The following is a 24,346-nucleotide window of genomic DNA, read 5'->3' on the forward strand; positions in this document are numbered from 1 at the left end:
AAGCTTCTGGAGAGAGGGGAAGGAACACCGAGTGACGGACAAGGCACCTGGGAGGGGACAGGGGAATGACACAGCACTTTTGGGTAAGACTGACAGGTATTGGGAAGGCGGGAAAGGAGGACCAGGCGGGAAAACAGAACAAAAGGATGTACCAACTTAACAAATAGGGGGGAAACAGGGACAAACCATTAAGAAATACAAATTCTGAAAACCGTACATAAAATATATAAAAAACGCACCACCACACCTGTGTAGTCGTAGTCCTTACTAGTTTGGTGTTTTTTACTTCATGTCAGAGTTCACACTGATATTAGAAAATCAAGGCATAAGCTGTGCTTGTCTTCAGGTCACCTGAAGCCAACCTGGTTGTTGTTTTAAGACAAATGTTAAAGTGCCAATGTTGATTCCTGCTTGACAAGGCTTGTAGAGCAAAACATCCACACAGCTTTTGGGCATAACCATACATTTCAGCATGCAACATTTTTCTACAACTCAGTTGTAGCTCTTCACTCACATTTCTAAACTCTTGATTCATTGCCTGTGGTAGAATGAGTGATTTACTTTATGGCAGAGTCCTCCCTGATCTTGGAGGCAGCTTTTCGTTGGAGTACTCAGAAGAAGTTATTATTGTTAAATCCAAAATATATCTGTGTGGGCAGAATATAAATGCACCCCATGGACACATAGGCACAAAGCTGGCTCCCTGGTGCTTTCAGCAGCATCTGTGAGAAAGATTCTGCTCTGTTTCATCAGGGAATCAAAAATCTGAAAATGACAAGATAGCCTACGGCAAGGTGTAAGAAAGATCATGATGAAGGAAAAGGGAGAGAAAAATAATCCTCTTTTCTTGGAGGCTTGGTTTTTTGGTTTGTTTTGGTTTTTTTTAAGGAGGAAGTTGAGCTATTGTGCAACATAGATTAAAAAACATTTACAGGTCATGTCCTCTCCATTTCAATAAAAAAATTCTGTTTAAGCAGAGAGGAAGACTTCCTGTAGGACACTGATTAACCTAGGAGCTGTAGCTTGATCTAAAAAATTTATTATTTTATTGTTTAAAATGTACCTCTATAGTAATTTGGCAGAAAAGGATTTATCAAAATAAAGCTAATTATTTCCTCAGCAAAATTGCACCCTTTCTCTAATGAGATCACCTGCAATTGCAATCTAAGGTTTTTTGAGCAGAAACTGAATTTTTTCATTCATGGAAACTTTGAAGTCATCAGATAAATAAGCACATAGCTGAAAACTGTAAGATTCACACCCATATTCAGAATTAAACAGATGCATATTTTCCCCCTTTCAAAGAATGTTGGAGTTATGACTGAGAAAGGAAAGGTCAAATCTGCACCTCCAGGTTCAGTTCTAGCTTTGTCGCAGATTTCCTGCATAAGACAGGGTAAGCCATTCAGTGTGAAATCCTGACCCAAGGTCAGTGGTGTAACTTAATGCTTACAACTCACAAGGCTGAAAGTAGCAACATTGAATGACCTTTCTGCATTCCTACTCCAAGGTCTTTTAGAGCCCTGTCTGTACTGTGGCTCCTTGTTTTGGGCTGTAAAACACAGCACACAGTGGAATTAGCAAGGCATTGGCACACTGCACCTTGGTTTGCATGGGAACTTCTGTCAGCAGCCTTACAGATTTCTTTCATGATGCTTCTGCCTGGGAATCCCTCTTTGGATGACTTGGAGCTACTAAGTCTTGTTATGATGATCTCACATTTTATTTTTAGGATTTAAAAATACTGTGATAGAGGGATGCTTGAACTCTGTGAGAAGGATGCGTGCTCATTCTTGCTGTACTTGAACTGCCTTTTCAAGGGGAGAAATGGTCCATAACATTTTTAGGCTACCCAGATATTTTGTTGGTCAGAGTGTGTTAACTAATTGGGTTTGGATCTTCTTGTTTTAAACAGTATTCATTTGTAAAATTTGGATATCAAGCAAAGTTTTGCGGTATTGGGATCCAAAGACTTTGTGCAGGATGCTAATAATGCATTGGCTTTTCTTAACACTCTGATTTGCAAAAAGTTACAGTTTCTGCTCTGGTAGTCCTCTGTAGGCTCTAGAGAGTAACACTAACCATTCCAAATATGAATTTATGCTGTTATTAATACTAATTAAAATTAATGGTAATCTAAAAAAGTCAGTTTGTACTTTGAATTAAGCTTGGATTTGTGGAGTGGTCAAGCTGGTTACAGCCTGCTGAGAGAACATCATGTAGGATTCCTGTTTCCATTGAGATTTTGTTCTGTCTTGGGGAACCTCAAAAATGTGTGTAAACCCTGACATCCATCTTCTTGATTAGTAAACTTAACAAAACAGAAGCCAGTGATGAAAAAATATGGAAATAGAATGGCTGATTCTAGTAGAAATATTGTGCAGAAATAACAGGAAGCTTCTGTGCATAAAAAAAAGATGTGAAATCTTCCACATGTGTATGGGCAGCGTGCACAGAGGTAATTCTGAAAATGTTTAATGTTGAACAGCAATAGTGTGTTGATTGCTGTAGTCTGAATTAGTAGTTTTACTAGAAGGGGTCTCACAGGCAGAACATGAGCAATGAGGACCTATGTGCCATGAAGGTGAAACCCAGGTTTTCTTAGGGGACTGGCTGAAGTCAGTGTCTCTGGCTCTCCTCATGCACTCAGGCTCCTCTGCAAGTAGCTAAGACAGACTTTGCACACATGAGCATGGCTCTTTCCTTAGCATGGCCCGTGTGTTTTCCCTTACTTGGTTTGTTTTGCTGAGTCCAGAGGACAGCTTTATTTGATTCTCTGTCATTGTCTGGTTCACTACACATTTGCTCCTATTGATCAGCTTCTGCTGTCAGGAACGCTTAGGAAAATGTTATTTTCTCAAGCTAGCCTGTCATTTCTGTTTATGAAGAAATTTCATGAGCTCACCTCACTTAATCCACTTAACAATTTTGTTTTCCTCTGACTCAGGTCTTCTTCTGTGCCCTCCGGTAACATTTTTCAACATTAAGACTCACTGTCCTTGGCTGACACAGTTGAAGGGAGTGGGGAAAAGGCAGACAGAGTACTGCTTTCAAAACAGCCTGGTCTTTGAAAATGTAACAAAAGATGTATCTCCAGCTACCAGGACAATCTCACTGCATACCTGCTGAAAGGGACAGAGAGGAGTTCTCCTGTTCTCCTCCTCTGTATGGAAAAAACAACACTTTTCTTCTCATGCCAAACATTATTTTTTGCATCTGACAGGGCTCTTCTCTCAGGAATGAGGCTACTTGGTACATCTGTATTGAAATGCTTCCTCTGCTAAAAGCTCTGTACAAATACAGTTTTCCAGTGTTGGCTTTTGGAATCTACTTTCACTTTTATACCTCTGCTCTACCACTGTCTCATTCCTGAACTGGACAGAGGCTGGACAATCAACCTTTGGCACATCCATTTTTTAGCCTCTTCCAATATGATCAGTAAGTAAACAAGTTCATGGTAAATTTCAGGTCAGGGAATGTAACCTAGTGACCAAGAGCCATCTGTTCCCCCATTGACCATATTCCTAGTGAAAAGCTATCTCAGAATATATTTTTGTCCTTCATATATTTTTTTATTTGTATGTTCTACTGAACCAGAAGTTCACAGTGGAACTAGTAAGTAACATTGTGTGCAATGTAGGAAGTAAAGAAACACTCATTCTCAACAGGCAAATATGGCTTCTTCTGAGCTTTATTTATCAAAGTTTTTCTTGTATTTTCTAATTATGTAGCAAATACAACAAAAGAAGCAGATTTCAGGAGGCCTCTAAATACAGGGAAAGGATTGTAACCTATCTGAACTCCATAGGTACATTGCAGTCATATCTGAAAAAAGAATGGCATGTGGAGTGCCTTAGAATTTGAAATCCTTCATAATCCTGGTACTTCAGTTTAAATTTGTTTCCAGTACTTCAGTTTTCTAAGTTTTAAAAATTATTTTTGATAATGCAGTTTGGTTATTTAAGCATTAATTTTTCAAAGACTTAAAGGTTTTACTATGAGGATCAAGAAAACTGACTGTTCTTACCACATGCCCACTCTGTTGGCATAGGCTTCTTTTAAAACACATTTCTTATTTCTGACCATATCTTAGGTGTAAGATGTGTCTGGGCTGTGCATAGGGTGGAGCTCTCCAGGTCATGGTACTGTCATGAGCACACCTCCTGTCCCTGATGTCTGACTGACGCTCTTACTGCAGATGCACTCACCTCACTGTCATCCAGGTATTCCCAGCCCATCTGGCCAGCCAGATGGTGCCAGAGCATCCCCAGCAGATCTGTCTCTGCACAGAAACATTGTCTGGAGCAGCCATTTTTTAAAAAAAGTTCCACTTTGAGGTATTAGTGAGCACCAGAGTGACAGGATCCAGCTCCCACTGACTCTGTCTGTGGAGTTGCATTAGGCGGGAGCGCGGCATCTGTCCCTGCAACCCACCCTCACCATCACAAGGACCAGCCTTCAAGGACCTGTCTTCAGCCTCACATCACTGCTTCATGTTGTGCACAATAATAAAGACACTGAGGGGAGCAGAAGAGAGAGAAATAACTGTTTCTCCTGTGGCTGGGTTTACTACAAAACAAGGAGAAAATCTGTTTTTGAATCCTGCAGTGCTTCCATGCTTCACACAGCGCTTCTTTATTCCTGTCTGCCATACCCTGGACAGGAGCACATGGCAATGTGGTGGTCAGCAGTAAGCCCCAAACTGCACACAGGTGTTGTTCTACTCTGTAAACCCTAATATATTCATGCAGTTTGCCTGACAGCACCAGATCTGTGGAGTATGTGCATCCCAAAATGGCATGATGCGGCCCAGAAGTCAAAATTATCTGGAAGCACCAGACTTAGTGTGTATGCATTGAGGAGTAAGTGGCCCACAGATGTCTGGGATTTCTTAGACTTTAGCAGATTTTCCAGATTGTGGTGGTGTAGCTGATAAAGCTGCCATCTGAAATACCAGATAAATAGGGATGTCTAAGAAAAGCAAAGTTAGACATACAAAATCCCTGTTTTAACAATGCTGCTGTTGGACAAGGAGGGTTCCCTTCACTCCAGTGGATGTCTGGCACTAATGTAGGGAGCCTCTTTTAGTCTCTAGCCCCAGTATTTGTTTGCTTTAGCTATTGCTGGGCACCCCCTTATGATGAATATTCCTGGGTCTGGGCTCCAAAGGGAATCCAGCTCACCCACACAGTCCATGGGGGTAAATGGGGAATGGGTCAGCAATCCCTCTGCTTTTTTCAGTGGCACTGATAATTTTTGAAAGGTCTTGTACCTGGGTTAAGGGAAGGAAATTACTGTGAATACTAAGGAATCACAATATTTTGTGTTGAGAAGTAAAATATGAAAAATCAAGCAGAGGGTGCATCACCTTGTTCTGTTGGCTTCCTTAGGAGCCTCATTTGCTCACCAGCTTTGCCATTTCCAATCTAGGAGCAGAGCTCAGAGCCACAATCCTCCTCTCACCAGGCAAATGACCAAAGCCTGCAAAGCTGAGTACATTGGCCCTTGCCCCTTTTTGGAGATTCAATTTTCAGCCACTCCCTCTTGCTAGCACCTAAAAAACTCCAGTATTTTGGGTGTTATTAAATATCTAGGGCTCTCTCATCACATTTCTGAGAAGAAATAATGTCCACCTTTTATAAAAATTAGAACCAAATATCTGAAACACCAGAAAGAAAATTGCAAGAGTAGGAAATGCTGAGAAAATTATGATGAAAACACATGGCCTTTTTCAGAAGTTTTGAGGGCAGGGATTTTAATATTGAATAAATTCTTTTGTGTTTATTAATAGTATTTGCTTTCTCAGGACATGCATTTATATATTTTCCTATACATAGATTGTAAAATATTGCTAAATCTTGTCTGAGGTGGAAAGAGAAGATTAATATTTTCCTCCTTTAGCAAAATCTTCTGTAAATTGTCTGATAAATCAGAAACCCTAAAGGCATTTATGTTCTTACAAACAGAGTAAATTTGGAGCACATTGATTTCTGTCCATTTAATATGACTCATCAAATCAACCAATTGTTTATGTAGCTAGACTACTGATTCTCTTGACTTGGTTAGTGATTTTATGTGTTTTATAAATACCAAGAGAGTGTTTACACATTATTTTGTGTGGAGTGGTACTCCCTCACATTCTGGGGAGATGAGAGACCAGTGGTAGCTCCACAGTCTGTATGAAGCAATGTCAGATGGGAAGGGCCAACATTAAACCTTGCAAGTTTTCTTTTTACTTCCTTCCCAGTACAGCTTCTAGGGAGATTACTGAGGACAGACAGCCACTACTGCCAAATGTCTGTATGCATTTTTATGTCAGGCTTGTTTCAGCATAACCCCCCATTCACATTGCTTCATCATCCATTAATTTTTTTCCTTCACTTTTTCTGAAACAAATTTATATCTCAATTATAATACTGGAATGTATCCTCATTCTTGTTTCCTTGCCTACCTGAGATTTGGATACTGAAATATAAAGTTGCAGAGGAAGAAGTCTTCCCTATTTCTTTATTTCTAATCTGTCTTCATATAATCTAAAGAGTGTATGCATTGCAGTCAAAGAGGTAAAGGCAACTCATGCAGACATCTGTGAGCTGAATTTTAATGAGAAAAATACTTCATCTGCAGGGAAGGGAGGAAAGACTGCCTTTGCACAAGTAGGATCATTAGCAACTTGGAAGATCATTTCAGTGTAACTAATGTGTCTTCAGGGAAGTTCCACCAGTTTTCATTAGTCACGAATTCTCCTTCATTTTCCTCTAAATGAGTATTTCTGCAGTCAGTTGTGACTAATTAGGTAAGTTATATATATTTGGTAGTGAAAATTTATGAATGCCCAAACTATCTGTTTCCTTGTTTAACAAGTCTGACGTAGCCCCTGCTGTGACACCCAAGCACTGTGTCAAACCATACGCTGCTGCCTGGATTGGGCATTCCTTGCCTGAGAGCAGTCCTACAGAGCTAGGAATTTACAAAGCCTAAGCTTTGATTTCTGTACTTGCTTTTCCTCCCAGAGGGCTTTGAAATACCCTTTTCTTATTTCTCTGTGTGGAAAATAGTAGATTTCCACATCCTTCTGTGCTGATGTCTAAGACAGTAAATGTTTTCTTTCAAAAAATACTGTCCATTACTCCTTCATCATTCAAGATCTTCTCACCATAAGGCAGAACAAATAATATTCTTCTGACGCCTCTCTGTGTGCCACATCCTCTCACTTTTAAGCAAAATTTCAGCTGAAATTAAAGTATCACTCTGATAAAATTTGTAAATACCTTATATATTCTATCTCACATGTACTCATCTTCTCTATCACAAAAGTTTATTCCATTTAGTGAGTACACTGATAGTACCTAGAAAGTAAATCAGGTCCTGACCTAGATCTTGTGCTGAGTGAATCAGTGACAAGATGACTGCTGCTTGCAATGCGCTGTACATGGCATAACATTCAGGACTTCCACACCACTGCAGAAAGGGATGACATTGCATCTGGTGGATTTCCAGATTGCTCTTTAAGGCCAAGAATAAACTGTATTTTTATACTTCCTTCCATGCTCTCCCTGGTCTACTGGGACTCTAGAAATTCTTGTGACTCTCCTGTTATTTTGGTACAGGATCCATAGGGGGCGAGAATGTTAACCTAAGAGGAGGTCTGCTAGTAGCCATGCATCTTTTTCAGGTTTTCAGGAAAATAACCTGTTCTTGTCTTGGTCACTTAAGGCTGAGCTGGTGCCATCAGGAACCTGCCCTGCCTTTTGCCTAGGACCTTCCAGAGCAGAAGAACTAGTTCAATTCTAGGCATTCAGCCAGCAGTCAGAGGTGTCCTTGTACAAACCTGAGGGTGGCTATGTAAGCATATTCCTTCTTGTTGGGAAGCAGCACAGAGGATTATACTTTGGAGAATGTGTAGGGTCATTTGTAGTCTCTGGCTGTCCTGGAAAAGTCCATGAACATTGGTACCTCTGATTCCCTTGAGGTCTGTGAACCTCAAGAAACATTTCACATGATATTCTGAAATGGAAAAGAAAATACTTTTTTAAAAAGTGATTTTAATCTGATGTGCATGGATTTCAGTTATCTACAGGCCACAAAGCCAAGCCTTGCCTTCTATGGTAATGTAAAGATGAGACAGGTGACTCTTCTTTTATCTGTGTAATTGTTTGTTTATATTAATGGTGATGCTGACAATAAACAAGTAGACTTAACATCACACAAGTAGAATTAGCATCACTACAGTGGAGAGGAGTTTTGGCCCACTGAAATGAATTTTACAGTGTAGCACAGATGTCCCCAAAGGACAATGCTACATTTTCCTATCTAGTGCTTCTTAATTTCCCTCTACACTAAATCACTGAAAGACAATGGCAACTCAGCATTTAACCTGAAGAAAGGTTTACATTGTGCCTGGATCATCTGGTGGTACGAACTACATGCTCCCAGTTTATTCTTCATGGGGAGATGTGAGAACCTGCCATGATTCCATGGCATCTACACAGAGCTGGAAAGCAGTTCTTCCCAAGCATTTGAAGATGCAGTATTTGAAGATTATTATCTGATGAGGCTGTGTAAGGACATTCTGCAAGGAATTTCAATCTGTTCATTAAATGCTGTGCCCTCAAGAACATTCCTGCCAGTGGTAGGGTTGTTGCATTCATAGATGTGCTTCTTGATAGGGGCAGGTACAGCTAGGAGTAGAAATTGTGGCCTGGGAAGTTACAACGACAGTAGCTAAAGGTCAGCCCAAAGTAAGTATACTTTGAACCTTAATTGATTAAACTGGTAGATGAAACTGGGTTCCCCAGGTTTACTAAAGCCAAAACTTAACCTGCATATATTAATAGTGGCACTGAACATACATTTACTATATAGTATAATTAGTATAATTACATATCTGGACACATAATAGTATAGTCTAAATACTGCATTCCTAGTTTTCTGTCTTTAGAATATATGCCAGCCACAGAAAGATTTAATCACTTTGTGAGTGCAAAATACTGAATGTTGGATGCTCTCAGTTAATGGTTTAAACTCTAATCCTGTAGCATATAAATTCTCATTGTTTATTTAAAGAATTTGTGTCAGAGCCCTCTAATGGCTTGGGTTGATGCCATCACCTCTAGGCATAGCTACCCTTGAAGCCCACTGAGGCATTTTAAAAGGCAGGATGCAAACATGCCAGAATAATGTCTCATGAGCAAAAGGTGTTGTGGGAACTGTAGTAAATGGTAAGTCTCTTTCGCCTCCTGTATTGTAGAAAATCTCAAAGAAACTTAGTGTCTTGGGAACACTATGCATTGTGGGTTTTAAGTAGTCTTTTGTGAAGACTAATTTTGATTATTGAACTCAGTAGTCCTTCTAGAACCTCTGATACTAAAGAGTTACTGTAGTACAGTTGACAGGCCCTAGTATATTTAAGAGATGTGATCATTAATTATCATCAGACTCGAGGATAATATTTTTGCATTTATTTCAAACTTTAAGAAATTGTTAAATTTAGAATTAAGTTTTTAATTAAAAAAAAATCTATTCCAAGGTATCTACAATTGCTTTTACAAATGTGTTTCTTGAAGATTGATTTAAATGCTTTTTCCTTTCTTGATTTTGAATGAGGTTGACTGCTTTTATCTAATTTCATTATGATCTCAGAATCATCTGATCTGTATTTTAAAAGAATAGTAATTCTGAGAGAGCTTATTGTGGCAACTTTAAGTATATGCTGTGGGCAAATAATCCCTCTTTGAAATTTATGCTTTTCTTTACATATTCATTATCTCATTTTCAATAGAAGAAAAATACAGGATGCCCTCGTTCTGAAGGGAAATAAATGGGCTTTGGGAAATTGCAACAGATTTACCAGTTGGCCAGAGGAGGGAGTGAGGCAGCCTTTGTGGCTGGTGAGATCAATGTTTTGGCCCAAAGTGAAAAGTAATAGCTATTTTGGCAATCTGCTTTTGTGCAATTAAACCTTGATTAATCCAATATTATGAACAATAGGTTATATTTTACTCTGCTTTAAATGAAGACAACCCTTATGAATCAGTAGGGATTCATAAGTATTAAAGGTAGTAAAAGTGAGGCACACCCAAGCTCACAACTAAAAATTTAATAGTACACTGGGGATTCCTAACTCTCTCTGTGTTGAAGCAAATGAATTTGCATGTAGTAGGAGCTCTATGTATTGTGGGTTGCAAATAGTGCTACAAGAGCATTAGTGAGCTTTAAAGTCAGGCACAAGTACAAAGCAGAAAGAAACCACAATTTTTTCTTCAGTTGTGTCTTAGCTTCTAGGCAGCATAAAGATAATGAGCACCTTCCATGCATATATGTATAGCCAAGGGAGTAATGCTGGTAGAGCACTGAAAGAAAGCTTTTAAAATTGCTAATCTACTTCTGCTTCTTAATGGGCAAAAAGGAAAGCTGGTGTATTAAAATTACCATGCAATCAACTTTGTGTTTATGTCAGAATTCATTACTGCCTGTTAACACTGCTGCTATTTGATCATAATTAATAATAGGAAGTGAAAAATTGCATCAGAAAAAAATTGAAGTATTATGACTATAGAAGGAAGGAGCTGGCAGGGGGGTAGAATAAAGGAAAACCAGAACTGTGTAAGGGGAAGAGCATCAATCTTCCAAAGCAATTAAATGTTATTTACTATTCTAGTATTTCCTTGGCTGTCATTCCATATATCTTTAAAGATGCAGAAAACTGAAATTATCACATATTTTTGTAACATGCAGATATTAATCTCTGTTTATAGAAATTGGGAATATATTAAAGCAGTTTTTCTGTTGTTACCTACTTGGATGCCTAGCAGTTGCCTTGCTACCTACAGTCAGTGCTGTGTGTTCAAGAGCAGAAAAAGTAGCAGAGATCTTTCTTCCAAATCCAGTAGGTGTAAGCTTGAAGTAAATTGGCTATATCTAGAGGAAGAGCCCTTGTGTTCATCAGAGGACATATGTCTAAGTGACAAGGACAAAAAAGTGTTGCAGCATTGACAAACTTGCAGGGAAATGGTTTATGCATAGTAGGGCTCAAAAGCCAGTTGTTGCCTATAAAAGTTTGGGACAAGAGTGGTCTGAGCATCATGCTCCCAAAGCACCCTGTTGGATGGTCTCTCGTGGTTAAATGTTCCAGATGCTGTGGATGCTGTGTGGGCTGTTCTGCAGTTTGAGAGCCACCATTTACCTCCTTTATTCATTTCATCCAATCTCTTTTCATCCCCAGAACTTCTGCTCCTTCACAATGTTTCCCCCTGTCACTGTTCCCAAGCCACTGAGCCTGTGGCCAGCATGGGGCAGTGACAGCTGCCCTGGGAGTCTGCTGCCACTTAGCCACTTACAAACCATTGGCCCTGGTAATGTCTCTGGTGGCAGCCCCCACACCTGCAGAAGATCTGATGAAATGCTGGTATGAAATAGTATGCAAACAAGATGTAGTACTGACCACGTGGCTTTTTTTTTAGCAAGGCACCACTCCAAAGGAAATATTTCCAAAGAAAACATTTTCTTTTATGGTGACAGCTTCATCTTAAAGGCCAAGATTGTATTTTTAAACCCAGCTTCCTCCCTTGTAGATCTCCTCAAAGGCAATTATATCACTTGATATAATTATCTCTCTTTGGTCTGACATCAGGGAAGAAGGATAGGAGAAAAATGGTCACATCTGCCAGTGATGGAACCAACAGATCTATTTCAGAAAAACTCCCCTGCTTTTAACATTGGCCTATGATACACAGTGGGAAGCCTGTTCTGCTCTTTTAGTATTCAATCTCATAGCTCTTTAGGCCTAATTTCAAAGTGTTTATTTGCATCCTTGTTGAAATATTGCTTCCTTTCTAATCTAATAACTAGTGCAGTTCCTTAAGATGATGGTCATTATGTTTTCCACATCTGTGAAGCATTGTTAGAGCAAATGGAGAAGTGGCAGCTGTTTGCACCAGTAAGGCTAATGAAATGCAAGGTACATTTACATATCCAGGTATTTCACCAACATTCACAGCACACTGCAGGCCAAATTCAGCCAAGTGCAGCTTCTGGCAAGTAGCTGAGACATCCAGGAAAGTCTGTTTTAAACATGGTTTCATTCATACACAAAGCATGAGCTGACTGTAATCAGGACACAGGTGAGTGTAGATTGTTGCAGTAGCAAGCCTTGCATGTGTTTAAAATGTGGTGAGTCTGCAAAAGTTTAAGTATTTAGAGTCCATACGAGAACACTGGTAGTAAGAAAAAGCACCAATGGAAGAACTGACGAAGCTGTCCTTTTTCTAACCTTTCACCCAATTTAACTTATACAATCTGCCAGGGTCTTAGATTTAAGCCTCAATTAAAGCCCCAGATTCAGTGCTGGGATAAACTGAATTCCACAGGAGTTGTGGCCATTCATACAATGACAGTTTGTTTGTAGAATAATGATGTGCCTTTCTGCCAAAAATTTCAGTATTTTAATGCCAACTTACTTTCCAGAGGCGCTTAATATTTTTGCTTCACTAGCTGTAAAACTGGCAACTCTGCTCTGGACAGTTTAACATATCATTTCAAGTTTCTAAAAAAATAAGGGATTGGTTGTCAGCATTTTGCCTGGGTCATTTCCCAGCCATAGAGCTCTCCCTAGCAGATGGCTGCATCCATGTCTGCCACAGAACTTCTGGTTATACCCGGTGGTGAATCTCACAGGGCTGTGGCCATCCTGGGACGTGGCTGAGGCACTGATGGCAGCAGGAGCTGCACGGTTCTGCCTGCATCACAGCAAGGAGCTGAGGATCAGGGTTTCAGAAATAGCAGGCAACCAGCAACACCAGACATTGAGACTCATTCTACTGGATCTATTTAGGCTTTGAGGTATTTTTAAAAAATATATATATTTTCTCACTCAGCCCAGCCCTTCACCACCTAAATTCTTCCCTCTTTGGCCTAAATTTCTTAGGATCAGTTTGCATGTTTGTTCTGTATAAGCAAGGCAGCTGCACCCAGGGCATTTTTGCCTGTTCAGGGCTTTTCTTCTTTCCAGTTCAAAGTTTTTCTCCTTCATTTAGCAAATAACTTAAGGGAAGCATAGATGTAAGGGTGTGCTTGCTTGTTTATTGCATGTACATGACAGAGCACTTATATAATTTTTGAACATTTACTTGCTCACTGATCCTATAGAAGATAACTGCACCTGACATTTTGCAACCCAACCCTGCTAGTTTGGTTTCGGGAAAAACTTTTGAGTTCATTAAGATGAAAATGACAGGAGAAATTCCTGTGGTTCTTTCCCCACTCAACTCTCTGCAGTAACAGAATATCCTGTACTGCTTTTTTTTCAGGTTGATGGCTTCCTGACACTCCTCTTTGGCCTGGCTAGCATTAATACCCTTACAGTGATCAGTGTGACACGCTATATCAAGGGCTGCCATCCTGAGAGAGGTAAGGAATAAAGGCAAGTCCAGTTCTGCCATCACTGAACCTGGTGCAAATCTGTATTTCTCTCAGCCACTATTATCAGTCAGTCAGGCTATGTTAAATATAAATATAAATTAAACACATTAAAAAACAGGACATAATATAGTCATTTACATTATAAACATGTTTTCATAGAATCCTTCAGGGTTAACTCCAGTAAGAGCCAAATTATTACAAGTGCACTTGGGTCACCACAAAGGTACTGCAGGAATACTCTGTATTCCTCAAAATATGACTCAAATTGCTCCTAAGTTATACATCCTTGTCTGGACCTTACTGAAAAATATTTGATCTTCTATGAGATGATGTCTGAGATGCTCCTGGTCAGGGATCAGATAAATTTTCATGCCTTTGCTGCAATTTGGCTTGCACCATCTTTTGGGCAGGAACCTATAAATGTCTGCAGGGAAAGCATGTGTGAGTACATAGGATGCATCAGATGAGTTTTTCTCTTTACTAGCACAAGGAGTATTTGCTGTGCTAGGAAATTCTGCAGGGAGGTCATTTTTCCACAGAAAAAATTTACACTTACTGCAGTTTGGTGCAATGATAGACTTATTGAAGTTAGCCTTCAGCACAAACTGCTGCTGGAGCTGATAGAGTTTTGCTGTGATATAATCCTACATCCTCTATTCATTGCATGTTAAGTCATATTCAAAACCCACATTTCTCTTTTGTGAAGCTCTACCACATATCTATCTGATGGTGTGCATAATTTATGTTTGAATCTCAAGTAAATTTGAGCAAGTACTGAGTATAACATTGCAGAAATGCTGAGGAACAGAAATTGGTGAATGCATAAATATTGCCCACATAAATGAAGAAATAGCCATAGTGTATGGAAAAAGCAGGAGAGACTGAATCTTTTGTATCAAATGGCTAATACAGGCTGTGCTATTTTCTTCTTTTTAACAGTGAAAAACCTTGATGCGAGTAAGAGCATCTCCTGAATTTAGATTTATCTTGTTAATTTCTATATAAAATACAACTGTATCCTGCATTTTTACAAAATTACAAAGCATGAGTTTAACACAGAATTCGCTAATTCCAGAGCTCTCAACAAACTCATTGTCTCCTGCTTGAAAACCATTCACTTCCACTCTTCAGTGGGAACACAAGCCTTACAGATGCTTTCAAAATCAAACTTTTCTTATGAATACACATTTTTCTACCTTAATTTTTTTTAATACCAGTGCATTTGGATTTCAGAGATATGTTTGCCTTTCCAAGTACTATTTTCTGACCTAAGCATGCCATTGCAGGTCACTGCATCAGCAACAGCAGCATGTCGGTGGCTCTGGTTCTCATTTGGGTGGCCGCTTTCTTCTGGTCTGCAGCTCCATTGTTTGGCTGGGGCAGTTATACAGGTAACAGGTTGTACTCAGTTGTACTTACTTGGCACCTCTCCACTTAACAAAGATAAACTTTCCTTTCTTTCTTGCTGTTTGTGATAAACCAGACTGATTATCAGTGGAACTGAGGAAATCATCCGTTGTCTGTGACGTAGGCGCAGAGTGTTGCCTGCTTTGGTATCAGTTATAAAGAGAATTTTTTTGCAGATATCACAGGAAGGTCTTGGACCAAGTGCATATTGCCTATGGAAAAAGAGAGGCCAGAAATACTTGGCATGGTTAAGCAGTGAGATAAATAAAACTATCAAAAGACATCCTTCAAAAACTGTAAAGTTTAGAAAACTAGCAAAGAACACAAGTTCTAGCAAGTTAAACTTGAAACTATAATAAGACAAGACAGAAAGATTAGGCAAAACAATTTGTTGAAAATATGAAAATTTACATAGCAAAGGAACTCAAAGGTGTTGGCAAGTTTGTCAATCCAAGAAAGAATTAGAGTGCAAGATAAGGCCATATCAAAAAAGGAGGGTGAGGGGAAAAAGGAAAAAATTTGTGTAGTGAACACTGCAGAAATTCAGTGGCTAAGGCATGTGACAGACCAGAAAATTTCTTCAAGGGGAAAGATGGAGAAATTGCCTCAAGTTAAGAATGTAAGACTTTGACAAACCAAATATCTAGGAACAAATGGTAATGATACAGAAGTCCCAACAACTGAAATCATGTGACTGACATTGTCCAGCCATTTCCTGTCTGGATTCTGTAGGCCTCTGCATTCTTTGAGAAGTCACGAAATCTATGGAGACTTTCTGAAGCAGCTGTGTGCATATATTCTCTTATTTACTAAGTATGGAAGCTTTGAGATATCTCTGGACCCTTGAAGTATGGGTGTGAGAAAAGCAGCTGTTCCTATTGTTGGTTAAATATTCTATCCTTCACAAACCAAAACAAAACCAAGATATTAGGCTCAATGGATCTTTGGTTTGAGACAAATTCAAACTGTTTATTAGACTGTCTGAATTTTATGTCATATTTTTGCACTCTGGACTGTCATATACTTGTTTGTTTTGGACTGTGTATCTTCTGTGTTTTTCTGTCTGTCTTCTGTTGATCTGTGTTCATTTTACATTAATCTACCAGCTCTTCATTTATAGGGGGACTTTTGTTGTCTTGTTTTGGGTTTAAAATGGAGTCAGGAACTTTTTGGGCAATGCTGTTTTGTCAGGACATTCAGGTGCCTCCATGGACCCTGTTTGAATTCAATTCCTTGACAGTGGTTTTCAAGACTGCTTCTAGGAGTGCTTTCCCCTGCTGAGACTCAGAGCAATTTTGGGTTCCTGGGCTGTCTCTAAATACACCTCCAGTGAGGGCACCCACAGAGATGTGGGAGCCCAGCAGTAGCCAGTCCAGCAGCAGAGTACCAGCAGAGCACAGCACATTAAAGCTGGCTGCTTCTGGCCTTTCACTACAACACAGTATCTTCAGGGGCCTCCAGGACCCCACCAATTTTTTGGGAAAGTCACTTGTTTTTGTCCCTGTGGAGGTATAAAAGCATAGTTTTGAATTGTGACTCGCAAAAAATCTACCGGATTATCTTTTCCTGTCGTCTGGAGGCTGTTTTCATTTTTCAGGCAAAAGTTTTCAAAAGCAGAAACCCAGAATTAAGCCAGATTTTACAGTTATATTTTTGAATCTTGAGGTCTACTGACAGAAAAAGCAAAGGAGAGAAAAATCTATGTCTATTACAGAACACATCCTGTATAGCAACATCTAGAGCTTTTGGTGGTAAAAATACTGATCTCTTTTTGATGAGAATCACAAAACAGATTTTAAGATTTTGCTCATTTAATTCCTTCTGTTTAAATCTCCTATCACCTGTTGTGTGTGAGAACCCTGGGCTTGGTCTGGGGTCTTGTGTGGTGGTAAAGTCTCTCCTCCAAGCCGTGCTTCCAAAGAAAAACTCCACAGCCTCTTGTTGTTCGGTCTCGAGGCAGTTTATTGTTAGTTATCTAAAAGATTGTCTTCTCAGGCTGCGGCTGCTTGGTCAGCGGCCTGGACAGAGGCACACACACACTCTGACATCCTCTCTGTCTGCTGTCTTCTTCTTCTTCTTCTCCATCCCCACCCAGGGCTACTGCTATCTTTTATATTATATATTACGTATTACATGTTTATAATTTTCCCCCAATACCTACTACCTATATTACAAAGTGCTTTTCTACTCTAAACCAATCTGTGAGTGCCAACATCACCAAGAACATGGAGGTAAGGAAGAAGAAGGAGGAAGAACAGGATCAGCCCACTTTCCTCCATCTTAGATCTTCTGATCCCCATGTACAAAGTAAAAACCCCCTGTACAGGTGCTAAAACCTCCCTGTACAATACTAAAAAATTTTCCTTTCTACTTTGTAACTACTTTTACTATACTATCTAACCCTTTGTGACTGTTTGTTCCACCTCCAAAGTTGGTAACTCATTCCATGGCTCAAACTCAAAATCACAGCTGTTTCCAGCTGCCTGCCAGGGTCTAAAATGCTTCTGACCAAGGCCTGGAACCTCTAAAAATGTCTGAGAGACATTTTGAGTTCCAACAGTAGGGAATTAAGGGATTTTTTTTCCTTCAAAATTACCACTGGATGTCTGGGAGAGATTCGCTGCTAAATCATGTAGTCTCCACCAGTATTGTATCTCCAGGACCTGTTAATACTTGATTTTACTAATTTTGATTCATGTTTCATTTATTTGTAATTCAATTTGTTGCCATAGCTGTCAGAAAAAAAAAAAAAAAAACCAACAAAAAACAACCCCGCAGTTTTTTCTACTTAAAAAGAAAAATACACAATTCACAATCTACAGAAAAATCTCTAAGGTTATAGAATTCAAGTTTTCTATCAGGACATCTTTGCAAACATGTTAGGTGACCTAAAGAAGTCAACTGTTATTCACAAAAGTGTTCAAGCCAGAGGCATTGTATATCTAATGGGAATACACATTATTCCCACTGCCTTTTCCTTAGACCCCTGATCAGCTAATGTCTCACTAGTGGTGGTAGACCTTGCAATCTGCCTGTCTTCATTTCTAAATGTCTGCATCTCTGTGTTGCAGGACTGTGTGTTTCCCATTTATCAAAAGGTCTCATATTTTTCTAAGTATTTATATGTTTTATCTTCTCAAAATCTTTGTCATTAGCTATATCAGCTTAGTCTCATGGCTCTCACTGCAGTAGAAGTTCCATTACCTCAAGAAGCCTCAGTATTTTTATTTCCTGCTTAGTTATTTATGTAAAAAGTGACTTTTTACATTTGGCATATTGTCTATGGAATTCCTTGTTATGCTGCTACAGCACTCATCTTAGGAAGTTCCTATATAGAGTACTATGACAAATAAGAATTCTTATCACTCCTTTCTTTTTTTTTTTAATAAAGTGCCAGTTTCCTATCCCGAAACCACAGTTTGTGCATTATGGATTTACACTATCAGTACAAACTCAACAGAATAATAATACACAATAAAATTTGTTAAAGTCTAATGGTCTTGAAAATTTTTTTATGCAGGAAGCAATTTCACGTCTCATTAAATCAGAAAGATCAGTTCATTCTGTAGTGCTTAACAGGAAAAAAAATAATTTTAACTAATAAATTAATTGCTCAAAAGCAGATCAATATTCTAAAAATGCTATCCAACTTATTCTTGCTTTGCAGATCGTATGTATGGCACATGTGAGATAGACTGGGCAAAAGCCAACTTCTCTACAATCTACAAGTCCTACATCGTCTCCATTTTCATCTGCTGTTTTTTCCTACCTGTCACAGTCATGGTCTTCTCATATGTGTCAATCATCAACACTGTCAAACTGAGCCATGCATTGACAGGACTGGGTGATCCCACAGACAGACAGAGGAGAATAGAGCGGGATGTCACCAGGGTGAGTTTGGGCTTCCTATCACGTGGGTTTCATCTCAATTAAATCTGTCTTTCCAAAAATTGATCTCAGATAGAACAGAAGAGAACAAAACCAACCAATTGCATTTCATTTTTTTTTATAACTAGTGACAGAGTCTGAAGTCAGTCAAGAATATGAGGTTTGTTTAAAATTTCTGCTGCATCAATTGATTTATATTGGTACTACATCACATTTGAAAAATAATCTAAATATAATTGGAGTGGGTTATACAGCACAAACCCCAAAAATTTGGTTTGGCATATGCTCTTTTCTTTCAGAAGTTACAGTACTTCTGAGCATACTCAGAAGTTAGAGTGGAGATTTCAGTTTACTCACTGTTTAGTTAAGTCGACCTGAAACCCTCTGTGTTCATATAAACATATGGGAATGCAGCTATTTTCATTCTGTTAGATGAGGCATTTCTCAAACACACCACCATGCCAAAATTCAATATGTAGCTCCTAGATCTTCCTGGCTGCATCAACGCAAAACATTTGTGTGCTTGCCTATATTCTCCTATAAGCCATACCCTCAGGACAATCCAGACCTTTCCCTTCCAGCCAAGTGTTCAAATTATTATTCTCAGTGTTTTGCTCCCCTGATGTAGTCTTCCAAAATAGATTTAAGATTATTCTTCTTCTGTCTTTTAGGTTTCCATTGTCATTTGCACAGCCTTCATTATTGCATGGTCACCATATGCTGTCATCTCTATATGGTCTGCCTATGGTCACCCTGTGCCCAACCTTACCAGCATCCTTGCCAGTTTGTTTGCTAAGTCTGCCAGCTTCTACAATCCCATTATCTACTTTGGAATGAGCTCCAAATTTCGAAGGGACATTTTCATCTTGTTCCATTGTGCCAAGGAAGTCAAGGACCCAGTGAAGCTCAAACGTTTCAAAAACCTCAAACCAAAGCAGCCACAGCCTTCTCAGAAAGAAGAGAAATATGCACCAGAAATGCACCCCGCACCCAGTCCTGATTCCGGGGTGGGAAGCCCAACCAACTCCCCACCTCCAGCAAACAGGGAAGTGTATTTTGGTATTCTTGATACACCATCCAATAACCCCAACATTGAATGTGATAGATTGTAAGTTTTATGGCTGGCTGCTTAACACACACACACTTTGTGTTCAGGAAGACCTTTACAGAGCAGCGCTTGATAATTTACTAATTTACTAAATCCCATTCCATCTGTTCTTGCTATAGCACTGATGACTATTCAACTCAAGAAAATCAGATGGCAAAGTGATATTTTCCTTCTATGTAGGTACAAAATTCTCCAAAGAACATTAAAATGTGGGCAGCAAACCCAGTGCCAGAAACACTTGATTTTCACATGCATGCAGGAAAAGAAAGACTGACTTCAGGAGAGCAGGCATTAGATACCAAAATGAACTAATATCTTCCTATCTAAATTTTATCAGTTCTGGACTACATTTCCAAATATGTCTTTTGCTCTTTAACAGTCACAGCCATAGATTATTGTTTTCACTCTGTGGTATTTCACAGCCATGGCTGTAGGAGAAGACTGGCCCTGCTGAGATTGCTGTGGGGCTGCTACAGCTCCAAAGGCTGCAAGGTGGCGGAAAAAGCCCTGTTCCCCCTGCAGGGTAGCCAGGTGTACTCACCATAGGGCTCCCAAGCCCCACAGGCACCTCATGGGAGTGTGTCTGATCATAGGATCAGAGAATACTTTGTGCTGAAAAGGACCTTTAAACATCAGCTCATTCCAACCCCACACCATTGACAGGGTCACCTTCCACTAGTCCAGGTCGCTCAGAGCCCCATCCAGCCTGACCCTGAATGCTTCCATGGATGGTGCACCCACAGCTTCCCTGGGTAACTTGTTCTAGTGTTTCACCACCCTTACAGTGGAGAATGTCTTCCTAATATCTAATCTAAACCTACTGTCTTTCAGGTTAAAGTCTTTCCTCCTTGTCCTAACCCTTGTAAAAAGTCTCTCTCCATCTTTCTTGTAGGCTCCCCTTTCGTTCTGGAAGGCTGTTCTAAGGTTTCCCCAAAGCCTCCTCCAGACTCAAGAGTCCCAGCTCTCAGCCTGTCTTCATAGATTGCCATGATAGGCATCCTCTGGTGGCCTGTGCCTGACTCTGTGTGTGTCTATGCAAGGACTAGGAGTTGTTATATATTGACAATACTAGTCTGGTATTTTCTAGTCACTGTAGTCTGAGCAGTGGCTTCATCATTTCCTCATTGGTTCGCAGAGTTATTTCCACCCCCACTGACCTTCCTGGTGAGCAGGGCCTGGCTGTGGCATTCTGATTCAGGAAAGCTGATGTGATTTTACTGATTGGTCTCCAAACTGATTGTTTTTCTACCTTCCTTTGAAGGTGGAGCAAGAGATGTACAGATAATGAAACCAAAACTGACTTAGGGTTTAAGAGTACTGATGAAGTATGGCATCAGAGCTATTTACAAAATATAATCCAACACTTCACTTTTGCTTCAAAATAAAGTGTTTTTACCTGCCTATGGGTAAAAAGTGACTTCTTTTTAAACCCAACTAAGTAGAAATTAAGGATAGTGATTTAAATTATTTAGTAGACCTAAATCAGTTGCCAGATTACCAGATGTTAAAATATCCAGTTATATCACCAAGTTTTTTTACAGAATCAAAATGAGGAGATATGTTTTCATAATTCCCTATCCTGTAAATTAACTGCATACTCAAATAATTCTTTTTAAAATGTCTCTGTGTTAGCCATCGAAATTGTGGGTTCATTTAGTGCCATTTGCAACTTAAACAGGGAAAAATTAAAAAAGAAAGAAAACCAGCAACCTCTGCTATTTAGAAACTTTTAAAACCTTGTTGTCTGGGTGTGCTGAAATGTAGTTGTTTTGCAAAAATATGCCCTTGATGTGTTTCTTGGGAAAGTTGCTGAGAGAGCCCACCTCCATTCACCCATTACTCTATTTGTTTTGAGAAAATCATCTGTGTTTTGAAGTTAAAAACAAATAAACAATATAAGCAACACTGGGGAGATGTGCTTTCTTTCATGGCCACAGAACTGAACTACAAGAGTATTTATTTTTGTGGAAAAAATTTGAGATACGGATGCTATTTCATTGCCATAAATAATTAAAAACCAATAAGTATGCTTCCAGATAAAAGTGCGTGCTGTAGCTGCAGAAGTAGATGAAGTTGTTTAGTGTTAAATCCTGTAGCAGCTGGATAAAGCCAGGCTGGGCTGACCAAAGCTAGCACAGTGTTTTGAGTGTTTCAAAGTGTAGCACAAAATCCACCTAAGTAACTATGATGGACTGAGAGTTCTCACTGCTGAAAGTGCTTGGGTTTTGCTGCACAGAGAGGCAGAAGCGTCATGCAGCCCCGTTTCATTCCCAGAGACACCCACAGCCATGGGTGAGCCAGACACCCCCCCAAGCGGCACTCCGTGGCTATAGGTGCCAACCTGGCTTGTAATCTGTGTTTCTGCTAATTTACAGATACCTAGAGAAAATAGTGAAGATGCTGTTGATCTGCAGGACTCAGACTCGGACATAGAAAGGTATGGAACAGGCAAGGAGGAAGGCAGAGCACAAGACCATTTCCACGACTGTGGAAACTCAGCTGAAACTCCAGCTGAAATCTCTAAAAGCTCATATACCATTGAGCACATATGGTGAGGTTAGACTGGGGAAGAGGAAGGGATACATAAAAAGCCAGAATAGGAGCAGAGGAAATATATAAAAGGGTGGAAACCAGATCAGCAGGGGAGCAAGAGGCCAGGAGTCAAAGGATGTGTACCCACTGATAGACAACTAGAAACAAACAACACAGAAAAAGCCTTTACTGGACTACCCAAGACTTCTCTCCTGCAAGGCCAAGAGCTCCAGTCCTTTATGGATACATGGTGATACCATAGGATTGTGCAGCTGTAGAGCAGAGCAGCTGGTTTCACAGCTTTCATAGGGTGTCTTTGCAGACACCAGCCTGTGCTCCAGGCTCAGCAACAGTAGGAACACACTTGTCACTAAAGTTACTCAGGTGAAAAAGCTTCCAGCCCTAAGGCAATAGTGCCCTGTAACTGCACCGACAACACCAGCAAGTGGCTAAAGGCAGAAAAAAAGTCCAGAATCTATTACTGGAGTGCATGTAAGGGAATGCACATCAGCATTTTAAGCATGGGAATCAACACACATCCATTTGTAAAACACTTTTCCTGTGTCCTGTATTTCCTCCCTTTGTCTCTGGTCCCTAATGTGCCCAAACAAGGCTGGCCCCTGCTGCTGCATCCACAGCCTGTTGAGCCAATGCTGCCACTCAGAAAGGAGCAAAGAGTTTGGTGACATGAGACAGGCAGTGAGGAGTAATTATGCTGGAAAGGGTGTGGGGTTTCATGACTTTTACTTAGCAAGAATGAAGTACAAACAACATAGAGTCCCAGAGTCAAATCACTTCTCTCCATAACCTTGCTGCTCCTCACAGCCTTGCATTTTCTTTTACAGCTGGTGATATTTAGCAGCATAAATGTGAGAAGGCTGTTGTCCTGACTGATATTGTGGTGGCAAGGAGGCTTGGAAAATTGCAGGTTTGAATGCTCTCCATCTGAGATAGTCTTACTCAGATGGGAGTAAGACCACCTCAAAAGGGAGGTCCTATTTCAATGTGGTTTGTATTGAATGGCTTAGTGCCAGCCCACACAAATGAGATCTCATGTCTATTGCTAGTATCCAAATGGTCTCTTGTCATGAGGTAGGAGAACAATATTTAGATCTCTCTCCCTTTGGCATAGAAATTCTGTCCTGTAGGCTCCTTCTGTCTCTCTTGATCAGCCCTGTATTCTACTGTGAGATTTAGTAATTGTTGGGGTTGTTTTCATGTATGGCACACAAAAACAATAGCACCATGTGGCAGAAGATAGTAGGCCAACCAATTTTACCATTTTTGAAGGATGCTGTCAGCATTTTCTGGTTTGTTCCAGCAGGATCTGAGACACATCTTATCTTAGATGCAAGGAACCTACTCAAAATCTCCTTGCTTGCAGTTCATTATCAATTTCTGTAATCACAGCCTTTTTGACATTAATAAAACACCCTGGCAAAAATGATGTGCATAATGAAGTTACTTTGAAAAATGCTTGAAGCCCTTAAGTCACCCTTTAAATTACGTCTTTAACTACTTTACATATTAATTAACAACAATTTCCCAACTGTTTTGATTAGCTATTGATTAGTACGCTCAGCAGGTGAGTTCCTAAAGGCCACATAATTCATGTGTATCAAAATCTCATCAGATCTTACTTGATTACTTCTTATTATCAATATTATTCACAATTATCAACATATCAGTATTATACCAAAATCACTGCAGTTATGAATCATGAAGTGCAATTATTACTACTCACATGTGCAACCAGCCCTTGCAAGTGGATTACCAACACCCCTGTCACTGACACAACCCTTTCACTGGGGCCTGGCCCAACAATTAAGTTAATTCAGGATTACTTCTATCAATTTCCACATTTAAAAATAGCCTCTTCTAGAGTGGGGAGAGGAAAAAAAAATATTATAATCCTTTGTTTATTTATGCCAAGAAAATCTCTTGGGCCCACATTTCCCCTGCTAGCATTTTTGCCAAGCTGAAAACCCTTCA

General features: G+C 39.7%; 1 protein-coding gene across 1 annotated transcript in view; it reads left to right on the plus strand.

Moving 5' to 3' along the window:
• The window catches only part of LOC146767962 (visual pigment-like receptor peropsin), a 54,977-nt gene extending 31,660 nt beyond the window's left edge, over positions 1 to 23,317 (plus strand). The window contains exons 3-6 of the mRNA XM_085576929.1: positions 13,308 to 13,407; positions 14,706 to 14,810; positions 18,494 to 18,717; positions 19,386 to 23,317. Coding sequence (XP_085433055.1) covers positions 13,308 to 13,407; positions 14,706 to 14,810; positions 18,494 to 18,717; positions 19,386 to 19,826 — 870 coding nt within the window. The 3' untranslated portion in view covers positions 19,827 to 23,317. The remainder of the gene's footprint in view (positions 1 to 13,307; positions 13,408 to 14,705; positions 14,811 to 18,493; positions 18,718 to 19,385) is intronic.
• Positions 23,318 to 24,346: the final 1,029 nt, after the last annotated feature.

This window comes from Lonchura striata, chromosome 3, assembly GCF_050655825.1.
Source record: "Lonchura striata isolate lonStrDom1 chromosome 3, ASM5065582v1, whole genome shotgun sequence".
Lineage (NCBI taxonomy): Eukaryota > Metazoa > Chordata > Aves > Passeriformes > Estrildidae > Lonchura > Lonchura striata.